Source organism: Erinaceus europaeus, chromosome 23, assembly GCF_950295315.1.
Source record: "Erinaceus europaeus chromosome 23, mEriEur2.1, whole genome shotgun sequence".
Taxonomy (NCBI): domain Eukaryota; kingdom Metazoa; phylum Chordata; class Mammalia; order Eulipotyphla; family Erinaceidae; genus Erinaceus; species Erinaceus europaeus.
This window is the reverse complement of record NC_080184.1, coordinates 13203041-13221215: the sequence shown is the minus strand read 5'-3', so window position 1 is coordinate 13221215 and position 18175 is coordinate 13203041. Positions and strand designations below refer to the sequence as shown.

Genomic DNA, 18175 nt, shown 5'->3' with positions numbered 1-18175 from the left:
CCCACCCCAGCCCCGGAGTGGGGTCTCAGGCCTGGAGAGACGCAGAAAAAAAAGCCAGACTCGAGGCACAGCTGAAGAACGAAAGTCAAGTTCTTTTTTTTTTTACTTCCCAGAAAACAATGAAATGATGCTGTGGGGAGGGGTGTGTGTGGGGGTTCCAGAAGAGGCACGCAGAACGAGCCAGAGAGAGCCAGAGACAGAGGTGGGGGGGAAGGCGGGTAGACAGGGCACAGTGCACCACTGTTTGAAGCAGTCTGAGGAGTGCTCGGGTCAAGACAAGAGAAGGAGGGGGGGAGGGAGGGAGGGGGAGAGAGAGAGAGAGAGAGAGAGAGAGGGGAGAGATCCAGGAGGGGGATCCAGAGTCCAGGAGGCTCAGTGGCTAGGTCAGTCCGGGCTGCGAGGGGGGGAGGCGTCTGGGGGGTCTCTTTCTCTCCTCCTGTGCGTGAGTCCTTCAGGGGTGGGAGGAAGGCTGAACCGCTTGGCCTGGCCTTAAATAGTTTAGTGCATCTGCAGAGAGTCCGGGAGGGGCCCCCGAGGCCGGCGGGAAGCGGGTCACTTCACCAGGGGTCGCGTCTTATCGTCATCCCCGCACTGGTGGGCTTTGTACCTTTTCACCTCCGCCATGTACTTGGCCCAGGCGTCGCCTTTACTCGTTAATATCTGTGGGACCAGAGAGAGAGAGAGAGAGAGAGAGAGGGGGGTGGGGGTGAGCTGAGTGTCGCCACCGCCAGAGACTGAGGGTGCCCCCTCCCGCCCCAGGCCTGCCCCCCGCCCCCCCTCACCTCATCCTCCGTCTTCTGCTTCTTAGCAACTATCCCGGTCTTGAGGGCTAGCCTGTTCCCGCCTCTGCGCTTGCCCACCTGGGTGAAGGATAGAGACTGCAGGGTTACGGGGGCCGGCCCGGCCCGCTCCTAGTTCTAGCCCGGCCGGGGGGCCCGGCCCGACGCCGCCGCCGCGCCCAGCTGACCTGCGCAGCAAGCAGAGAGGAGTACACGCGACTCTTAGCGCCGGCAGGGGGGCCGAGGACCCAGGCAGCCCTGGGCTACCCCCCCTCCCGAAACACACGTGCTCTCTCCCCCCCCCAGATCCACTCACTACAGGCTAAGCTCAGGGCCCACGGTGGGACCCCACGATCCTCCTCCTGCACCCCCAGTTACTGGACGATGAAGGTGGGAGGCCTGAGCAGTGCTGCACCCAGTAGAGCGCATGCTGCTGGGAGGGGGCAGGGAGCCAAGCCCCCTCCCCCCCCCCCAACCGCAGAAGAGAAGTCTCTCCTCCTTTCTGTCGGGTTCTGTCTCCCTGGCCAGTTGCATGCAACACAACCCCTTCTCCCACCCCCGGGGCCATCTGGGGTCCAGGGTCCAAAACTTGGTACACGGAGCCAGGCCACTGGCCAATTTCCCACAGACCTCTCTCTGGGGGTGCGCCGGCCCCCCAAAGCCACCAAGAAGAGAAAAGCATTCACAGCTACTGCGAAGCGACGCCTCCTCTCACACAAAACCCAGGGCGAGCACTGACTTCCCTCCCTCCCTCCCTCCGAACGGTGACTCCGGGTCCTTCTAGGTCTTTCGCCCTCGGCCTGCTCGGGTGGCCCAAAAAGGGGGCACCTACAATCCCCTCACACAACTGGGTGGTGGCAGTGAAGGGACGAGAGGCCAGGAATGCACCTGTGCACAAGGGCCAGGGTTCGAGCCCCCGCTCCCCACCTTCACAAGCAGCGAAGCAGGGGTGCAGGTGTCTCCGTCTTTCTCTCCCCCCCCCCCCAATTTCTGACTGTCTCTGTCAGATAAATAAAGATAACGAAAATTTTTTTTGAAGTTTAAGGGATGGACCGGGGTGGGCCCATTCTCCCTCTATCCTTTGACCCTGAGTTCCTCAGCTCTGGAGTGGGGTGGCGCTGGGGCCTGAAGCCAAGGCCCCTTCAACCAGAGGAAACCTCGGAAGCAAAAGTGGGCTTGGACCCCACCCCACATTCTCAAACACTTGTTATTTACTTGATCATTTATTTCCCCAGAGCCCAGAGTAGCTCTGGCTTCTGGTGGTGCTGGGGACTGAACCTGGGACTTCAGAGCCCCGGGGAAGACAAGCTATTTGCACAACCATCAAGCTGGGTCTCTCTGGCTTGTCACTCTCCTAACCCATAATGATGCTTTAAAAAATAATAATAAAATAAACACTTCAGGGAGTTGGCGCAGCGGGTTAAGCGCAGGTGGCACAAAGCGCAGGGACCGGCGTGAGGATCCCGGTTCGAGCCCCCGGCTCCCCACCTGCAGGGGAGTCGCTTCCCAGGCGGTGAAGCAGGTCTGCAGGTGTCTGTCTTTCTCTCCCCCTCTCTGTCTTCCCCTCCTCTCTCCATTGCTCTCTGTCCTATCTAATAACATCAGTAATAACTATAACAATAAAACAAGAGCAAAAGGTGACAAATACATTATTTTTTAAAATACCGGGGAGAGTGGGTGGGGGAAGAACCAGCACAGTGGTTCTGCAAACAGGCTCTCCAGCCCGAGGCTCTGAGGTCCTGGGTTCAATCCCCAGCACCACCATCTGCCAGAGCTCAGTAGGGCTCTGATCTCGCACTCATCCATTTATCTATCCATCCGTCCATCTATCCGTCCATTATCTCTCTCTCATCAAATACAGAAGTGAAATATTACAAGGACTCTCCTGCCTGAGGCTGAGGTCCCTGCAGGGGGGAAGCTTCACAAGCGGAGATCAGAGCTGCGTCTCTCTCCCCGTTTCCACCTCCCTTCTCAGTGTCTCTCTGTCCTAGCACATTAAAAACAGTAAGAGGGGAACCAGGGTAGACAGCATAATGGTTATGCAAAGAAACTTTCATGCATGAGGCTCCGAAGTCCCAGGTTCAATTGCCCGCACCACCCAAGTCAGAGCTGAGCAGTGCCTTGGTGAAAATAAATAAATAACAACAACAACAAGACAGGGGCAAGTCTAAGGATTCTGCAAAAAGACTCTTCAGCCTGAGGATCTGAGGTCCCAAGTTCAACCCCCAGCACGACCATCAGCCAGAGCTAAACAGGGCTCTAGTCAAGGAAATAAACAAACACTGAATTAAAAATGTAAAACAAAAGTAGAATTGAGGGGCTGGGCGGTGACGCACCTGGCGGAGTGCATACGTAACAACGTGCAAGGACCCGGGTTCAAGTCCTCTGTCCCTGCCTGCAGTGGAGAAACTTTGCCAGCCATGAAGCAGGGCTGTGTCTCTCCACCTCCCCCCTCACACGCAGACACACACACCCCCCCAGCCAGCTGTGAGGTCCCAGAATGCCTCCAGATACCCCCTCATCGGCCACAAATGTTGGAAAATGGGGGCGACGGGTCTTGGACACCCTCCCACCCCGCCATGGAAAGAAAAAAGCACTTGCTAAGTTACTTCCCAACCCTCTGCAACCACTCTTCCAGCCTGGGGGCAGCCTGGTGGAAAGGAACCTCCAGTCCCGGGGTCAGCCGAGGTGCACCTGCTCAAGTGCTCCCATGACAGAACACAAGGACCCGGGTTCCAGCCTCCGGTCCCCACCTGCGGGGGGGGGGGGGGGGGGGAAGCTTTGCAAATGATGGAGCAGGGCTGCCTGCGGGTGTCTCCCTCTTCCCCTTAGCTTTCTAGCTGTCTCTGCAATAAAAAAATAAAAAAAAAAAAAAAAAAAACTGGGGGAGTCGGGCGGTAGCGCAGCGGGTTAAGCGCAGGTGGCACAAAGCGCAGGGACCCGGCGTGAGGATCCCGGTTCGAGCCCCCGGCTCCCCACCTGCAGGGGAGTCGCTTCCCAGGCGGTGAAGCAGGTCTGCAGGTGTCTGTCTTTCTCTCCCCCTCTCTGTCTTCCCCTCCTCTCTCCATGTCTCTCTGTCCTGTCCAACAACAACGACATCAATCATAACTACAGCAATAAAACAACAAGGGCAACCAAAGGGAAGAAATAATAAACGTTTTTCAAAAATTTCTAGTAGGTAGCAAGTAAATAGAAAGTGGATAATAATACGTCTGTCGTGACAATGATAATGACAACGACATCACAGCATAATAATAATAATAATAGAAACCTCTCGCCCCCATCGGATGGGACGCTGCCCTTGGGGCACACGGGGGTGCTCGGAGGGAGAAAATAGGGGGTCGCGGGAAGGGGTGGGGTTGGGGTCAGGGAAGGAAGGCGAACCCCCCCGGCCCCCCAAAGCCCGTCCAACCCCGGCGGGACCCCCAACTCAGGTCCCCCCGGCGCAATGTACTTGAGGAGGGGGGGGTCTGCTGCAAACCAGGGGCGCCCCGGAAACGGAAGTGCCACCCCCCCAACAACAACCCAACACTCCCCCTCGTTGAGCGCTCAGGGCGGTCCCGGGGTGTCGGGGTCCCCGGGGCCCCCCGGGCCGGGCCGGGCCGGGCCGGTCGCGACGCCCGCCCCCACCCCCGCGGCTCCTTACGAAGCTGAGCGTGGGGCCCGGGCCGCCCTTCCTCTTCGGGTCCCCGGCGCCCCCCGGCTGGTCGGGCCGCGAGCCCGGGGGCGGCTCCTCCTGCCGCTGCCGCTGCTCCTCCTCCATCTTCCGCTTGAACAGCTCCAGGAAGCTGCCGTCGTTGGCGAACAAGTTCACGCCGCCCGACACCGGGCTCGACCCCGCGCCCGACGCCTCGTCGTCGCCGCTCTCGGGAGACGTGCCGGGCCCCGATTCGGCCCATCGGCTCCCGCCGCCTCCTCCGCCTCCGCCGCCGCCGCCGCCGCCTCCGCCCGCCGGGCCCGGCGCCTCCCGGCCCGGAGGCTCCGCCCGTCTCCCTCGGGCCGCCATCTTGTCGCCTGCTGTCGCGCAAAGGACGGCGGGAAAGGCTCTTCGGCCGCGCGCGCGGCGCAGGACTGGCCGGGACGCGGGCAAAGCATGCCGGGAAGGCCGAGGGCGGGGCCTAAAAAGGCGAGCGTGGGGGCGGGGCCTAGAGCGCGCGAGCGCGCACGCGTGGGGGGAACGGGGGGCGGGGCCGGATAAGGGAAGGTACGCGCGTGGGGGCGTGTCCCGGTGCGGGGCGTGGTCTTTGCGTTGGTGGGCGTGGTGTGCGGTGTGGGGGCGTGGTCGGTGTTGGGCTGGCGTGTCCTGGCCGATTGACTGCGAAGATTCTTCGTCCCGTGGTCTTGATTTCCCCCGCCTTAACTCATTTATTATTTACTTTAAAAAAATTTTTTTTTGAAAATGCATACTTAAATAACTTATTAGTGATTTGATAATGATTAACAAGATTGTAAGATAACATGGCTACAAGTCCATACAGTTCCCACCACCAGAGTTCCATGTCCCATCCTCTCCACTGGAAGCTTTCCTATTTTTTTTTTTTTATAATTTATTTCTTTATTGGGGAATGAATGTTTTACATTCAACAGTAAATACAATAGTTTGGACATGCATAACATTCCCCAGTTTCCCATTTAACAATACAACCCCCACTATGTCATTTATCATCCTTCATGGACCTGTATTCTCCCCACCCACCCACCCCAGAGTCTTTGACTTTGGTGCAATATGCCAATTCCATTTGATTTTTTGTTGTTGTTGTTGTTGGTTTTGTGGTGTAAAGCGCAAAGACCGGCGTAAAGATCCCGGTTCAAGCCCCCGGCTCCCCACCTGCAGGGGAGTCGCTTCCCAGGCGGTGAAGCAGGTCTGCAGGTGTCTGTCTTTCTCTCTCCCTCTCTGTCTTCCCCTCCTCTCTCCATTTCTCTCTGTCCTATCCAACAACGACGACAACAAAAATAACTACGACTGTAAAACAACAAGGGCAACAAAGGGGAATAAATAAATAAATAAATAAAAGCTAAAAAAAATAACTACAACAACAACAACAAAAGGCAACAAAGGGGAAAATAAATAAATATTGTGGTCCGGGAGGTGGCGCAGTGATAAGAGCTTTGGACTCTCAAGCATGAGGTCCTGAGTTTGATCTCTGGCAGCACATGTGCTATTGGTTCTTTCTCTCTCCTCCTATGTTTCTCTTAAATAAATAAATAAAAGTAAGAAAATAAATAAGTATTAAAATAAAATAAAATAAAATGTGGGGGCGGGGTGGGTGTGATGGATGATGGACAGGAGCCTAGGTAGGCAGGGAACACTACCCCAGAAGGCATGGACTAGCGTGTTTGGCTGGTTGCTAAGGTGAGCCTGGCGGTTCCCAGAATGCCACTGTGATTGGCGGGGAGGAAAAAAGACGCAGCCAATGGCCGCAGGTCTGTCGGCCCTAGTAACCAATCAGAGGACGAGTGTACTTGGTAATGTACCACCACGCTCAGCATGGAGGGGGGGGTCCTTGAAGAAAAAAAAAGCCCAGAGGGGGAACCAGAGGACTCTGGGAAGGGATGAATCGGACAAAGCCGAGTTTCCGAAGTGTCTGGAATCCCCCTGCGGAGGGCAGGAGTGAAGCCAGGGCGCTCGCGGCCGGGCTGTTTCTGGGAACGTCCCCCCGCGTCCGCCCGCGTGGTGCGCCCCGCCGGGTCACGTGAGCCGGTGCCAAGATGGCGGCGGGCGCGGCCGGCTGGGGGGCCGAGGCGGACGAGTTCGAGGACGCGCCCGACGTGGAGCCGCTGGAGCCCACGCTCAGCAACATCATCGAGCAGCGCAGCCTCAAGTGGATCTTCGTCGGGGGCAAGGGGGGCGTCGGCAAGACCACCTGCAGGTGGGGAGGCCCCGATGGCGGGGCGGCTGGTGGGGAGAGGAGCCCCGGGAAGACGGGTGGGATGTACCACCCGCCGGGGTGGGGGAGGTTTTCCCCCCGGAAGTCCGCGGGCACCGGGGAAGCCCCGTGTTCCCTCTTGCAGCTCCGGGGCTCGAGGAGCTGGACCGGCCCCGCGTGGGACTCCCCAGTGCGTGGATGTTGGGCAGCCCAGGGGCGAACCCCCGGTGCTTGGAGGTTTTGGGGGAGGGATTTGCATGCAGCTCGGGGCGGGAAGAACAGCCGACTCCAGGGCGCCAACTCCGGGACTCGGGAGCTGCCGAAGCTTCCCTGGCTCGTCCCGCTCCAGGAAAGGCGGGCCGGGCGCACGGGTGCAGACACTCCCACTCTGCTGGCAAGACGCGGGGTTGCACCCCTTGCAAAGGACCCTGCGTTGCTGGAGCGGAGCTGCACCCTCCACCCTGAACCTTAATGTTGCAGGTGGTGGTGGTGGTGGTGGGGCAGGGGGAATCATGCAGTAGCGCTGGGTCTAGACCCTGCAGCTGCACCGCGGACCCCTGTGCATGGCCGAGAAGGACGGATGGACAGAAGGACGGGAGGACGGTTCAGGAGGTATCCCAGTGGGGTACCTCTGGACTTGCTCTCTGAAGTCCTGGGTTTTTTTTTTTTTTTTTTTTTTGTAGATTGTTCTTATTTATTTATTTGTTTATTTTTAACTTTTGGTGTCTTTTTTTTTAAAAAAAACATTTTATTTATTTATGAGAAAGGTAGGAGGAGAGAGAAAGAACCAGACATCACTCTGGCACATGTGCTGCCGGGGGATGGAACTCGGGACCTCATGCTTGAGAGTCCAAAGCTTTACCACTGCGCCACCTCCCGGACCACTTTTGGTGTCTTTTTTTAAAAAAAAATATAGAGTTATCTTTATTTGATGGATAGAAAAAGTCATAAATCAAGGGAGATAGAGATGGAGAGAGACGGAGAGACACCTGCAGCTCTGCTTCACCATTTGCAAAGCTTTCCCCCTGCAGGTGGGGACCAGGGGCTAAAACCTGGGTCCTTGCGCATTGTAACATCTGCACTCAACCAGATGCGCCACTGCCTTACCCCATCTTTTTATTATTATTATTTTTTTTAATTTTATTTATTTATGAGAAAGACAGGAGGAGAGAGAAAGAACCGGACATCACTCTGGCACATGTGCTGTCGGGGCTTGAACTCAGGACCTCACGCTTGAGAGTCAAGCGCTTTATCCACTGTGCTACCTCCCGGACCACCTGGTGTCTTTCTGTTTTGAATGTTGATTCATTGGATAGAGACAGCCAGAAATTGAGAAGGAAGGGGATGATAGGCAAAGAGACAATGCAGCCCTGCTTCACCACTCACAAAGCTTTCCCGCAGCAGGTGGGGACTGGGTTCTTGAACCTGGGTCCTTGCACATTGTAACGTGTGTGCTCAACCAGGTGTACCACCGCCCAGCCCCCTCAAAGTTTTTTTTTTTTTTATTATCTCTGTATACTTGATAGAGACAGCTAGAAATCAAGAGGAGAGAGAGAGAACTCGAGTGAGCGAGCTGGGCGGTGTTGCACGCGGGCAAGCACACATAGTACTAGCAAGGATTCCAGTTTGAGCCCCTAGCTCCCCACCAGCAGGGGGCTTGATTCACGAGCGGTGAAGCAGGTGTGCAGGGGTCTTTCTCTCTCCTTCTCTGCCTTTCCGTTTTTTTTTTTTTTTTTTTTTTCCTTCTCTGCCTTTCCCATCTCTTTCAATTTCTCTGTCCTAGCCAATAAGATAGGAAAAAATGGCCTCCAGGAGCAGTGAATTCATAGTGCTGGCAATAACCCTGGAGGCCAAGTAAATAAGTAAAGTTCATATAGAGATAGAGAGACCTGCAGCCCTGCTCTGTCACTCCTGAAGCTTTCCCCCTGCAGGAGGGGATCTGGGGGCTTGAAACCAGCACCTTGCTTATGGTACTTTGTGCTCTTAATGAGGTAAAACCACCAACCACTCTGTTGTTTTATTATTATTGATATGTTGGATAGAGGCAGTGAGAAATTGAGAGGGGAAGGGAAGAGAGAAAAGAGGAGAGAGAGAGACGCCCGCAGCCGTGTTTCACCACTTATGAAGCTTCCTCCCTGCAGGTGCAGGCCAGGGGCGTGCACCTGGGTCCTTGTGCCCTAAACATGTGCGCTTAACCAGGTGCACCAGCGCCTGGCCCCAGAGCCCTGGTTTCGATCCCCGTAGCCTGGGCATCAAATGCCTTGGCTCATCTCCCTTTTCCTCTCGCATGCGATGTTTTACATATTTTCTTTTTAAATGTACGTTTTCAACTATTGACTGTTGCATAGAGACAGAAATTGAGGTTGAAGGGAGAGACAGACACCGGAAGTCTTGCTTTACCACTTGTGAAGCTTTCCCCCAGCAGGAGGGAAACTGGGGCTTGAACCCAGCTCCTTGTGCACAGTAACATGTGCTCTGAACCAGGTACACCACCATCAGGCCCCTAAATAAATCTTTAAAAAGAAACTAAGGGGGAGTCGGGCGGTAGCGCAGAGGGTTAAGCGCACATGGTGCTAAGCGCAAGGGCCGACGTAAAGATCCCGGTTCCAGCCCCCAGCTCCCCACCTGCAGGAGGTCGCTTTGCAAGCGGTGAAGCAGGTCTGCAGGTGTCTGTCTTTCTCTCCCCCTCTCTGTCTTCCCTTCCTCTCTCCATTTCTTTTTGTCCTACCCAACAACAACAACAACAGTTATGGCAACAATAACAGCTACAACAAGCACAACAACAGAGGCAACAAAATGGGAAAAAATGGCCTCCAGGAGCAGTGAATTCGTAGTGCAGGCACTGAGTCCCCAGCAATAACCCTGGAGGCAAAAGGAAAGAAAGAAAGAAAGGAGGAAGAATCCGGTGAGGAAGAATCCGGTGAGACTGACTCAGCCAATTCAGTCTTTACAATGCAGACCAGTGCGATGCTTCTGATGAGAGATCTAAGGGGATCCTCCTACAAGATTTTTCTTTATGTTTATTTATTCCCGTTTGTTTTTTATTGTTGCAGTTATTCTTATTGTCGTCGTTTTTGGACAGGACAGAGAGAAATGGAGAGAGGAGGGGAAGACAGAGAAGGAGAGAGAAAGACAGACACCTGCAGACCTGCTTCACCGCCTGTGAAGTGATGCCCCCGAAGGTGGGGAGCCGGGGCTCGAACTGGGATCCTTACTGTGGTCCTTGTGTTTTGTGCCACCTGCGCTTAACCCCGCTGCACTACCGCCTGACTCCCCTACAAGCTCTGGCTAATAGTGGTACTGGGGATTGAACCTGGGACCTTTGGTGCCTCCAGCATGAGAAGCTTTTTGCAGAACCACAATGCTAACTCCCCAGCCCTAGGACTTCTTTATTTTTATTGTATGATAAGTATTTACTTACTTTTTTTTTTTTTTGGATCCTCCCACCCCCCAGAGTGCTATTCAGGGAGACTGAACCTGGGATCTCAGAGCCTAGGCAGGAAAAGTCTTTTCTACAGAATCATTCTGCTGTCTGCAGTTACTGGGACTTAATGCTGGCACTACGAATCCACCGCTTCTGGCGGCCTTTTTTTTTTTTTTTTTTAATTATTATTCAATAGGACAGAGAGAAATTGTGAGGGGAGAGTAGAGAGAGGGAGAGGAGGATAGACATTTGCAGATCTGCTTCACCGCTTATGAAGCATACACCCGCCCCCCTTTGCATGTGGGGAGTTAGGGGCCCTAACCAGAATCCTTCCCAGGGTCTTTGGTTTTTGTACTGTGTGTGCTTAAGCCAGTGTGCTACCGCCCAGCCCCTTCGCTTTCACTCTCTACCTCCCTCTCCCTCTCCATTTCTCTCAGTCCTATCAAAAGAATGAAATAAATTTGTAAAAAAGAAAGATTTGTTCATTATACATGAGAGAGAGAGAGAGAGATTTACATGCCACAGGAGAAAGGAGCCACAACACTGTCTGCTCCATACGGCATTGGGGATGGAACTGGGACCCTAGACATGCAGGCAGCTGCCTTAACAGTTGAACTATCTCCGCACCACCAGTGCTCTCTTCTCCTCTTCCTCTTCCTCTTTTTTTTTTGTTTTTTTGTTTTGCCTATAGAGTTATCGCTAGGGCTCGGTGCTGGCACAACAAATCCACTGCTTTTGTGGGTTTTTGTTGTTGTTGTTGCTGTTTTTTTTTTGTATAGGACAGAGATTGAGAGAGGAGGGGAAGCGTCACCTGCTGACTTGCTTCTTCGCTTGTAAAGAGACCCCCTGCAGATGGGGAGCTGGGGGCTCGAACCAGGATCCTTATACGGTGCACCACCACCTGTCCCTGACGCCCCCCCCACCCCTTTTTCTTTTTTGGTTTTGATTCATTGATATTTATGAGACAGTATTCATCAGAGCACCATGCAAAGCCAGGAAGCAAAGTCAAGACCTTATGCTTGAGAGTCCAAAGCTTAAGCTGCGGCCCCTCTGAGTCCACTCAATCTCCTCTTGAGCCCCCCTGCTCCAGAGCACCTTCCCTTTAGCCATGGAAGAGCAGAGCCTGACCCCCTTCCCCTTGTCCCCCGCTGCCTCCCCCCACCCCAGCTGCAGCCTGGCGGTACAACTCTCCAAGGGCCGGGAGAGTGTGCTCATCATCTCCACGGACCCCGCCCACAACATCTCGGACGCCTTCGACCAGAAGTTCTCCAAGGTGCCCACCAAGGTCAAGGGCTATGACAACCTCTTCGCCATGGTGAGTGACTCGGTGCAGAGCCCCCTTCCCAGAACACCCTAAATCTCCATCAGCCCCAAGAGAGCCCCATGGAGGGTCAGCAGGGCTGTGGGGTTTCTCCTCTCTCAGCACCATGGACAGCACCCAGGGAGCCCCATGGAGAGTGGGCAGGGCTGTGGGGTGTCTCCTCTCTCAGCACCAGGCACAGCACCCAGGGAGCCCATGGAGGGTGGGCAGGGCTGTGGGTCTCTCCTTTCTCAGCACCAGGCCCAGCACCCAGGGAGCCCCATGGAGGGTGGGCAGGGCTATGGGGTGTCTCCTCTCTCAGCACCATGCACAGCACCCAGGGAGCCCCATGGAGGGTGGGCAGGGCTGTGGGGTCTCTCCTCTCTCAGCACCAGGCACAGCACCCAGGGAGCCCATGGAGGGTGGGCAGGGCTGTGGGGTGTCTCCTCTCTCAGCACCATGCACAGCACCCAGGGAGCCCATGGAGGGTGGGCAGGGCTGTGGGGTGTCTCCTCTCTCAGCACCCTGCACAGCACCCAGGGAGCCCATGGAGGGTGGGCAGGGCTGTGGGGTCTCTCCTCTCTCAGCACCCTGCACAGCACCCAGGGAGCCCATGGAGGGTGGGCAGGGCTGTGGGGTCTCTCCTCTCTCAGCACCCTGCACAGCACCCAGGGAGCCCATGGAGGGTGGGCAGGGCTGTGGGGTCTCTCCTCTCTCAGCACCCTGCACAGCACCCAGGGAGCCCATGGAGGGTGGGCAGGGCTGTGGGGTCTCTCCTCTCTCAGCACCAGGCACAGCACCCAGGGAGCCCATGGAGGGTGGGCAGGGCTGTGGGGTCTCTCCTCTCTCATCACCATGCACAGCACCCAGGGAGCCCATGGAGGGTGGGCAGGGCTGTGGGGTCTCTCCTCTCTCAGCACCAGGCACAGCACCCAGGAAGCCCCATGGAGTGTGGGCAGGGCTGTTGTATGGCGACTTTCCCCTGTATCTTTTCTACAATCCCAGAATGAGAGCAGAGGAGACAGCACAGTGATTCTGCCATCTGCTGAGGCTCTGAGATCCCAGGTTCAAGCCTTGGCACCAAAGTCAGCGAGAGCTGAGCAGCATTATAAATCTATATAGACAAACAACAACCACCCAATAACCCTGCCAGCAAGGCACCGTAATCTGAGGACTGCCTGCAAATAGGGGGATGGGGTGGGGCAGAGAAAAAGAAGGGGTGGGAGCAGGATGGGGAGGAATCTGGAACCAGCCGTGGAGCCCCTTGACAGCATCCGACATCCCTAGGCAAGCTTTGGAGCCCTTGTACCACCCTGGGGAGCTCTGCAGCAACCAAGGGAGATCCCACCACCCCCTTCTCACACCTGCACCCGGCTCACAGGAGATTGACCCCAGCCTGGGGGTGGCCGAGCTGCCGGACGAGTTCTTTGAAGAGGACAACATGCTGAGCATGGGCAAGAAGATGATGCAGGAAGCCATGAGCGCCTTCCCGGGCATCGACGAGGCCATGAGCTACGCTGAGGTTATGAGGTCAGCGGCGCACGGCCAGGGGTGGGCGGGCGGTCCGAGGAGGACGGAGCGGAAGCCTGACCCCTCCCTCCCCCCACCCGTGCCACCCCGCAGGCTGGTGAAAGGCATGAACTTCTCGGTGGTTGTCTTCGACACGGCCCCCACGGGCCACACGCTCCGCCTGCTCAACTTCCCCGCCATTGTGGAGCGGGGCCTGGGCCGCTTGATGCAGATCAAAAACCAGATCAGCCCCTTCATCTCACAGGCAGGCGCCCCGGTCCCCATCTTCCCCATCCCCCCAGGGTCAGGGGTGGGTTTCCCAAGGAACCCAGAGCCTGGTCTGCGTTCACATGTAGGGGAGACAGCATGACGGTTCTGCGAAGTGTTTCTCCTGCCTGAGGCCCCGAGGGTGGAGACAGGAATGGGAGGGAGAGAGAGAGGTGGACAGAGACCCCTGCAGCTGTGCTGCACTGCCTGTGAAGCTTTTCTCTGCAGGTGCGCATGTGAGGGGCTCAGACCTGGGTGACTTGTACAATCTGTGCAAGGACAGGCGCCCCACAGCCCAGCCCCTCCAAAAAGTTGTGTTTTTTTTTTTTTCAATATTTTTTTCCCTTTGGTTGCCTTTTTTTTTTATATATATATTGTTGTTGCTAGATAGGACAGAGAGAAATGGAGAGAGGAGGGGAAGACAGAGAAGGGGGAGAGAAAGACAGGCACCTGCAGACCTGCTTCACCACCTGGGAAGCGACTCCCCTGTAGGTGGGGAGCCGGGGGCTCGAACCGGGATCCTTCCGCCGGTCCTTGTGCTTTGTGCCACCTGCGCTTAACCTGCCGTGCCACCACCCGACTCCCAAAAGAGTTTTATTTATTCAGAGGCTTGCTTATTTATTATTGGATAGAGTCAGAAGTTGAGAGGAAGGGGGAGATAGAGAGGGAGAGAGAGACACCTGCAGCCCCGCTTCCCCACTCCTGAAGCTTTTCCCCCACAGATGGGGCCCAGCGACTTGAGGGTCCTTGCGCACTGGAATGCCGGCCCCTCCGTTTTTTATTTACTTAGTTATCGAGTGGGAAGTAGAGTGTCCAACTGGCACATGCAATGCCGGGGCTTGAACGGGGGACTTCACACCTTTTATCCACTGAGCTGCTCTGGAACCACTGGAGGTGTGGGAGGAGGGGTCCCCGGCCTGGGTGTTTCCGCCCCTCAACCCCTGAACCTCTCCTCTCCCTGCCCTTCCTCACTTCACCCCCAGATGTGTAACATGCTGGGCCTCGGCGACATGAACGCTGACCAGCTGGCATCCAAGCTCGAAGAGACGCTGCCTGTCATCCGCTCCGTCAGCGAGCAGTTCAAGGACCCGGTGGGTGTCCGGGTGCCAGGGTTAGGGTGGGGGCTGCAGGGTTGGCAGGCACACAGGCGCCCCCCCCCCCCCCCCGTTCACCGGCACCCCTTCCCAATCGCACCCCCCAGGAGCAGACGACCTTCATCTGCGTGTGCATCGCAGAGTTCCTGTCCCTGTACGAGACGGAGCGGCTGATCCAGGAGTTGGCCAAGTGCAGGATCGACACGCACAACATCATCGTCAACCAGCTCGTCTTCCCCGACGCCGACAAGCCCTGCAAGATGTGTGAGGCCCGTCACAAGATCCAGGCCAAGTACCTGGACCAGGTGCGCCCGTCCCGCCCCGCCTTCCAGCCGAAACGGGTGCTGGGGATAGAACCCGGGACCTTCAGAGCCTCAAGCGGGAGAGTCTTTTGCAGAACCATGATGCTGTCTCCCCCACACCCTTTTCTTTTCATGGTTTATTCATTTATTTATTATTCTTTTTTAATATTTTTTATTTATTTTCCCTTTTGTTGCCCTTGTTGTTTCACATTGTTGTGGTTATTGATGTCTTTGTTGTTGGCTAGGACAGAGAGAAATGGAGAGAGGAGGGGAAGACAGAGAGAGGGAGAGAAAGACAGACACCTGCAGACCTGCTTCACCGCCTGGGAAGCGACTCCCCTGCAGGTGGAGAGCCGGGAGCTCAAACCCAGATCTTTCTGCTGTTCTTTGCGCTTCGAGCCACGCAAATAACCCGCTGTGCTACCACCCGACCCCCTCTTTCTCCCTGTTTAATTTTAATCTTATTCATTTTATTTTTTTACTTTATTTATTTATTTGTTATTGGATAGAGACAGAAATTGAGAGGGTTGGGGGAGATAGAGAGGGAGAGAAATAAAGAGACACCTGCAGTCCTGCTTCACCACTCGTGAAGCTTTCCCCCCCTGCAGGTGGGGACCGGTGGCTTGAGCCCGGATCCTTACGCACAGTAGCGTTTGCACTTAATCAGATGCACCACTGCCCAGCCCCAAGAAAATCGTTTTTTTAAAGGAAGGAAATTCTCCCAGAAGTTTGCAGCTTGGCAGAGCTGGCCTTCCATTCATTCATTCTTCTTTTTTTTTTTCTCTCGACAGGACAGAGAAAAATTGAAGGGGGGTAGATACAAAGAGGGAGAGAGAGCAAGATAAGACACCTGCAGACCTGCTTCACCACTTGTGAAATGACCCCCTGCAGGTGGGGAGCCGGGTGGCTCCTTGCACTTTGTAGTATGTGCACTTAACCCAGTGCGCTACTGCCTGGCCCCTGTTCTATTTAAGTTTAATTAGAGAGACAGAGGGAAGGAGAGAGAAAGACCACCGTCTTGCTCAGCTCTGGCTGATGGCGGAGCTGGGAATTGAACCTGGGGCCTCAGAGACTCAAGCAGGAGAGTGTCTTGCAGAACCCCTATGCTCCACCCTCCCTCTCTCCCTCCTCCTCCCTCCTCCCTTTCATCATGCCGTCCGTCTCAGACCTACAGGCCAGTTAGTGGAGATCCAGACCCAGAGCTGTCTCTCTGTCTTTGGGGATTTCTAGACCTAGTCTCGTCACTCAGACTTCAGTGCTCGGGACAGACTCTGTTTTTTCTGTTCATTTACCTGCGGGAGGGGGCACAGAGAGGGGGAGAGAGACAGACAGACAGACAGACAAAGGCTCCCTCTGGCACATGCCATGCTGGGGATTGAATTTAGGGCCTCACACTTGAGATTCCAGTGCTTTATCCCCTGCGCCCCTTCCTGGACTAAAGATTTGTTTGGGGGAGGGGGAGAAAGAGAAAGAAAGTGGCAAGCTGAGCCTCCCTCTGGCACATGGGATGCCAGGGACGAAACCCAGGACCTCATGCCTGAGAGCCCAGTGGGCTTTATTCAGTATTCTCCATATTTATTTATTTATACCCTTTTGTTACCCTTGTTTTATTGTTGTAGCTATTATTGTTATTGTTGGATAGGACAGAGAGACATGGAGAGAGGAGGAGAAGACAGAGAGGGGGAGAGAAAGACAGACACCTGCAGACCTGCTTCACCGCCTGGGAAGCGACTCCCCTGCAGGTGGGGAGCCGGGGGCTCCTTAAGGTGGTCCTTGTGCTTTGCGCCACCTGCACTTAACCCGCTGTGCTGCCGCCCGACTCCTTGCAACTTGCTTTATTATCCATTTATTGATGTGGGAGAGGGAGGGGGCCAAGCGCTGGCACACCCAGTTAAGTGCACACAGTGCAAAGCACAAGGATCCCGGTTCGAGGCCCTGGCTCCGCACCTGCGTTGGGGGGGGGGGGGGGCATGGGAATGCTTCACAAGCAGCGAAGCAGGGCTGCAGGTCTCTCTCCACCCCAAACCCTTCTCTAATTCTCTGTCCTGTTCAAAAAGAAAAAAAAAAAAAAGCTAGCAGGAGCAGTGGATTCATAGTGCCAGCACTGAGCTCCAGTGATGACCCTGGAGGCAAAAAAGAAAAAAATAAGTAAATAAATGAAAGAGAGAGAGAGAGAAGCAGAGCCTTCCTCTGGCACAGGTGATGTCGGACATGGACTTGGGGTCTCCAGCTTGAGACTCTAAGGCTTTATCCCTGGTGCCCCAGTTTGGACTGACGTCTCTTTGGGGGGGGGGGGAAGAGACAGACAGACCGACACGCAGGCAGGCAGAGGCAGGGAGCCCAGAGCCCCATGTGACTCCAGCATGAGGCCTGTTGGGGATGAATCAGGCAGCCTCTGGGGCCCCAGGCCGGCCAGTGGGGTGCCCTGCTGACCCCTCTCTCCCCCCCAGATGGAGGACCTCTATGAAGACTTCCACATTGTGAAGCTGCCGCTGCTACCCCATGAGGTGCGGGGGGCCGACAAGGTCAACACCTTCTCCAACCTCCTCCTGGAGCCCTACAAGCCCCCCAGCACCCAGTAGCCGGCAGCTTCCCGCCACTGCTGCCACCTCCAGGCTGGCCTCCCAGCCTGGCACCGTTCTCCACACACACACACACACACCCTTCCACCCTGCCCCCTAGGGACAGAGTCTGCACAAAACGTCCCCAGAGAGGGGCCGGTGGGGGAGGCATTGGGGGGCTGGGTGGTGGGGAGGGTGTTTGTTCCCCCTGGTGGGGCCCTGGCGGGGGGGGGGGTTGGAGATGCCCCCCCTCCACCCCTCCCTGCCTCTCTCTCGTCAATAAAATCATCTTAAGGTTATGTGGACGTTTGTGTTTGTGTGTGTTGTGGGGGGGGAAGGTAATACCTCCCTGTCCAGCAGCACCGCAGCTGTGTGTGTTTCCTCATGTCAGGGGCCTTGGGCTCCTTTCTTCGATTGTTTCATCAACTTCATTCATTTGTTGCTGTCACCAGGGCTCCAGAGCCGTGGCTGAGTTTTGCAGAGAGAGAGAGAGAGAGACAGGCTAAAACCACAGCTCCAAAATTTCCTCCAGTGCAGTGGACGGTGGGCTCAAACCCAGGGGGCACACACAGGAAAGCAGGTCATTTTTCAGGGAGCTCCTCTGCCAGTCATACTAAATGATCTTTTTTTTTTTAATTTTGTAAAATTTATGTATGTACTCATGAGAAAACTAGGAGAGAGAGAGAGAGAACCAGGCATCACTCTGGCCCATGTGCTGCCCGAATGTGACTGAACTCAGGACCTCTTGCTTGAGAGTCCAGTGCTTTATCCACTGCTCCACTTCCCGGACCACACCTAAATGATATTTTTTTTTTATATATATAGTTTATTTCAATATGAGAGAGACAGAGACCAGAGTCCTGCTTTGCTGTGGTGATGCTGGGGATTGAACCTGGGACCTCAGCTTCAGGCAAAAAATGTTTGTTTGTAGTACTCTGATGCCATCTAGATTTGTGTGTGTGTGTGTGTGTGTGTGTGTGTGTGTGTGTGTGTGTGTTTTTCTCGTTTATTTCTAAAAACATACATGGGATTGAAAAAAAAAGTTCAAAGCCCTACTCAGCTCTGGCTGATG

The 18175-nt window shown here is 55.3% G+C and overlaps 2 protein-coding genes across 3 annotated transcripts; one reads left to right on the top strand and one right to left on the bottom strand.

Moving 5' to 3' along the window:
- Positions 1-72: 72 nt before the first annotated feature.
- Positions 73-4830, bottom strand: TRIR (telomerase RNA component interacting RNase). 2 transcript variants are annotated; one of them, XM_060181830.1, is made up of 3 exons: positions 4426-4818; positions 783-860; positions 73-660 (listed from the first exon to the last, which is right to left on the bottom strand). In XM_060181830.1, exons 1-3 carry the CDS (start codon positions 4783-4785, stop codon positions 553-555), a joined length of 546 nt encoding a protein of 181 aa, XP_060037813.1. In that variant the 5' UTR covers positions 4786-4818; the 3' UTR covers positions 73-552. The 2 variants fall into 2 exon arrangements, with proteins under 2 accessions (XP_060037813.1, XP_060037814.1); XM_060181831.1 differs by lacking the exon at positions 73-660 and having other exon boundaries at positions 830-967; positions 4426-4830.
- A 1638-nt stretch (positions 4831-6468) lies between these two features.
- Positions 6469-17402, top strand: GET3 (guided entry of tail-anchored proteins factor 3, ATPase). Its single transcript, XM_007532421.3, has 7 exons — positions 6469-6649; positions 11238-11385; positions 12752-12900; positions 12994-13144; positions 14130-14237; positions 14348-14545; positions 16993-17402. The coding sequence occupies exons 1-7, from the start codon at positions 6489-6491 to the stop codon at positions 17122-17124; spliced, it is 1047 nt and encodes a 348-aa protein (XP_007532483.1). The 5' UTR covers positions 6469-6488; the 3' UTR covers positions 17125-17402.
- The last annotated feature ends 773 nt before the right edge of the window (positions 17403-18175 follow it).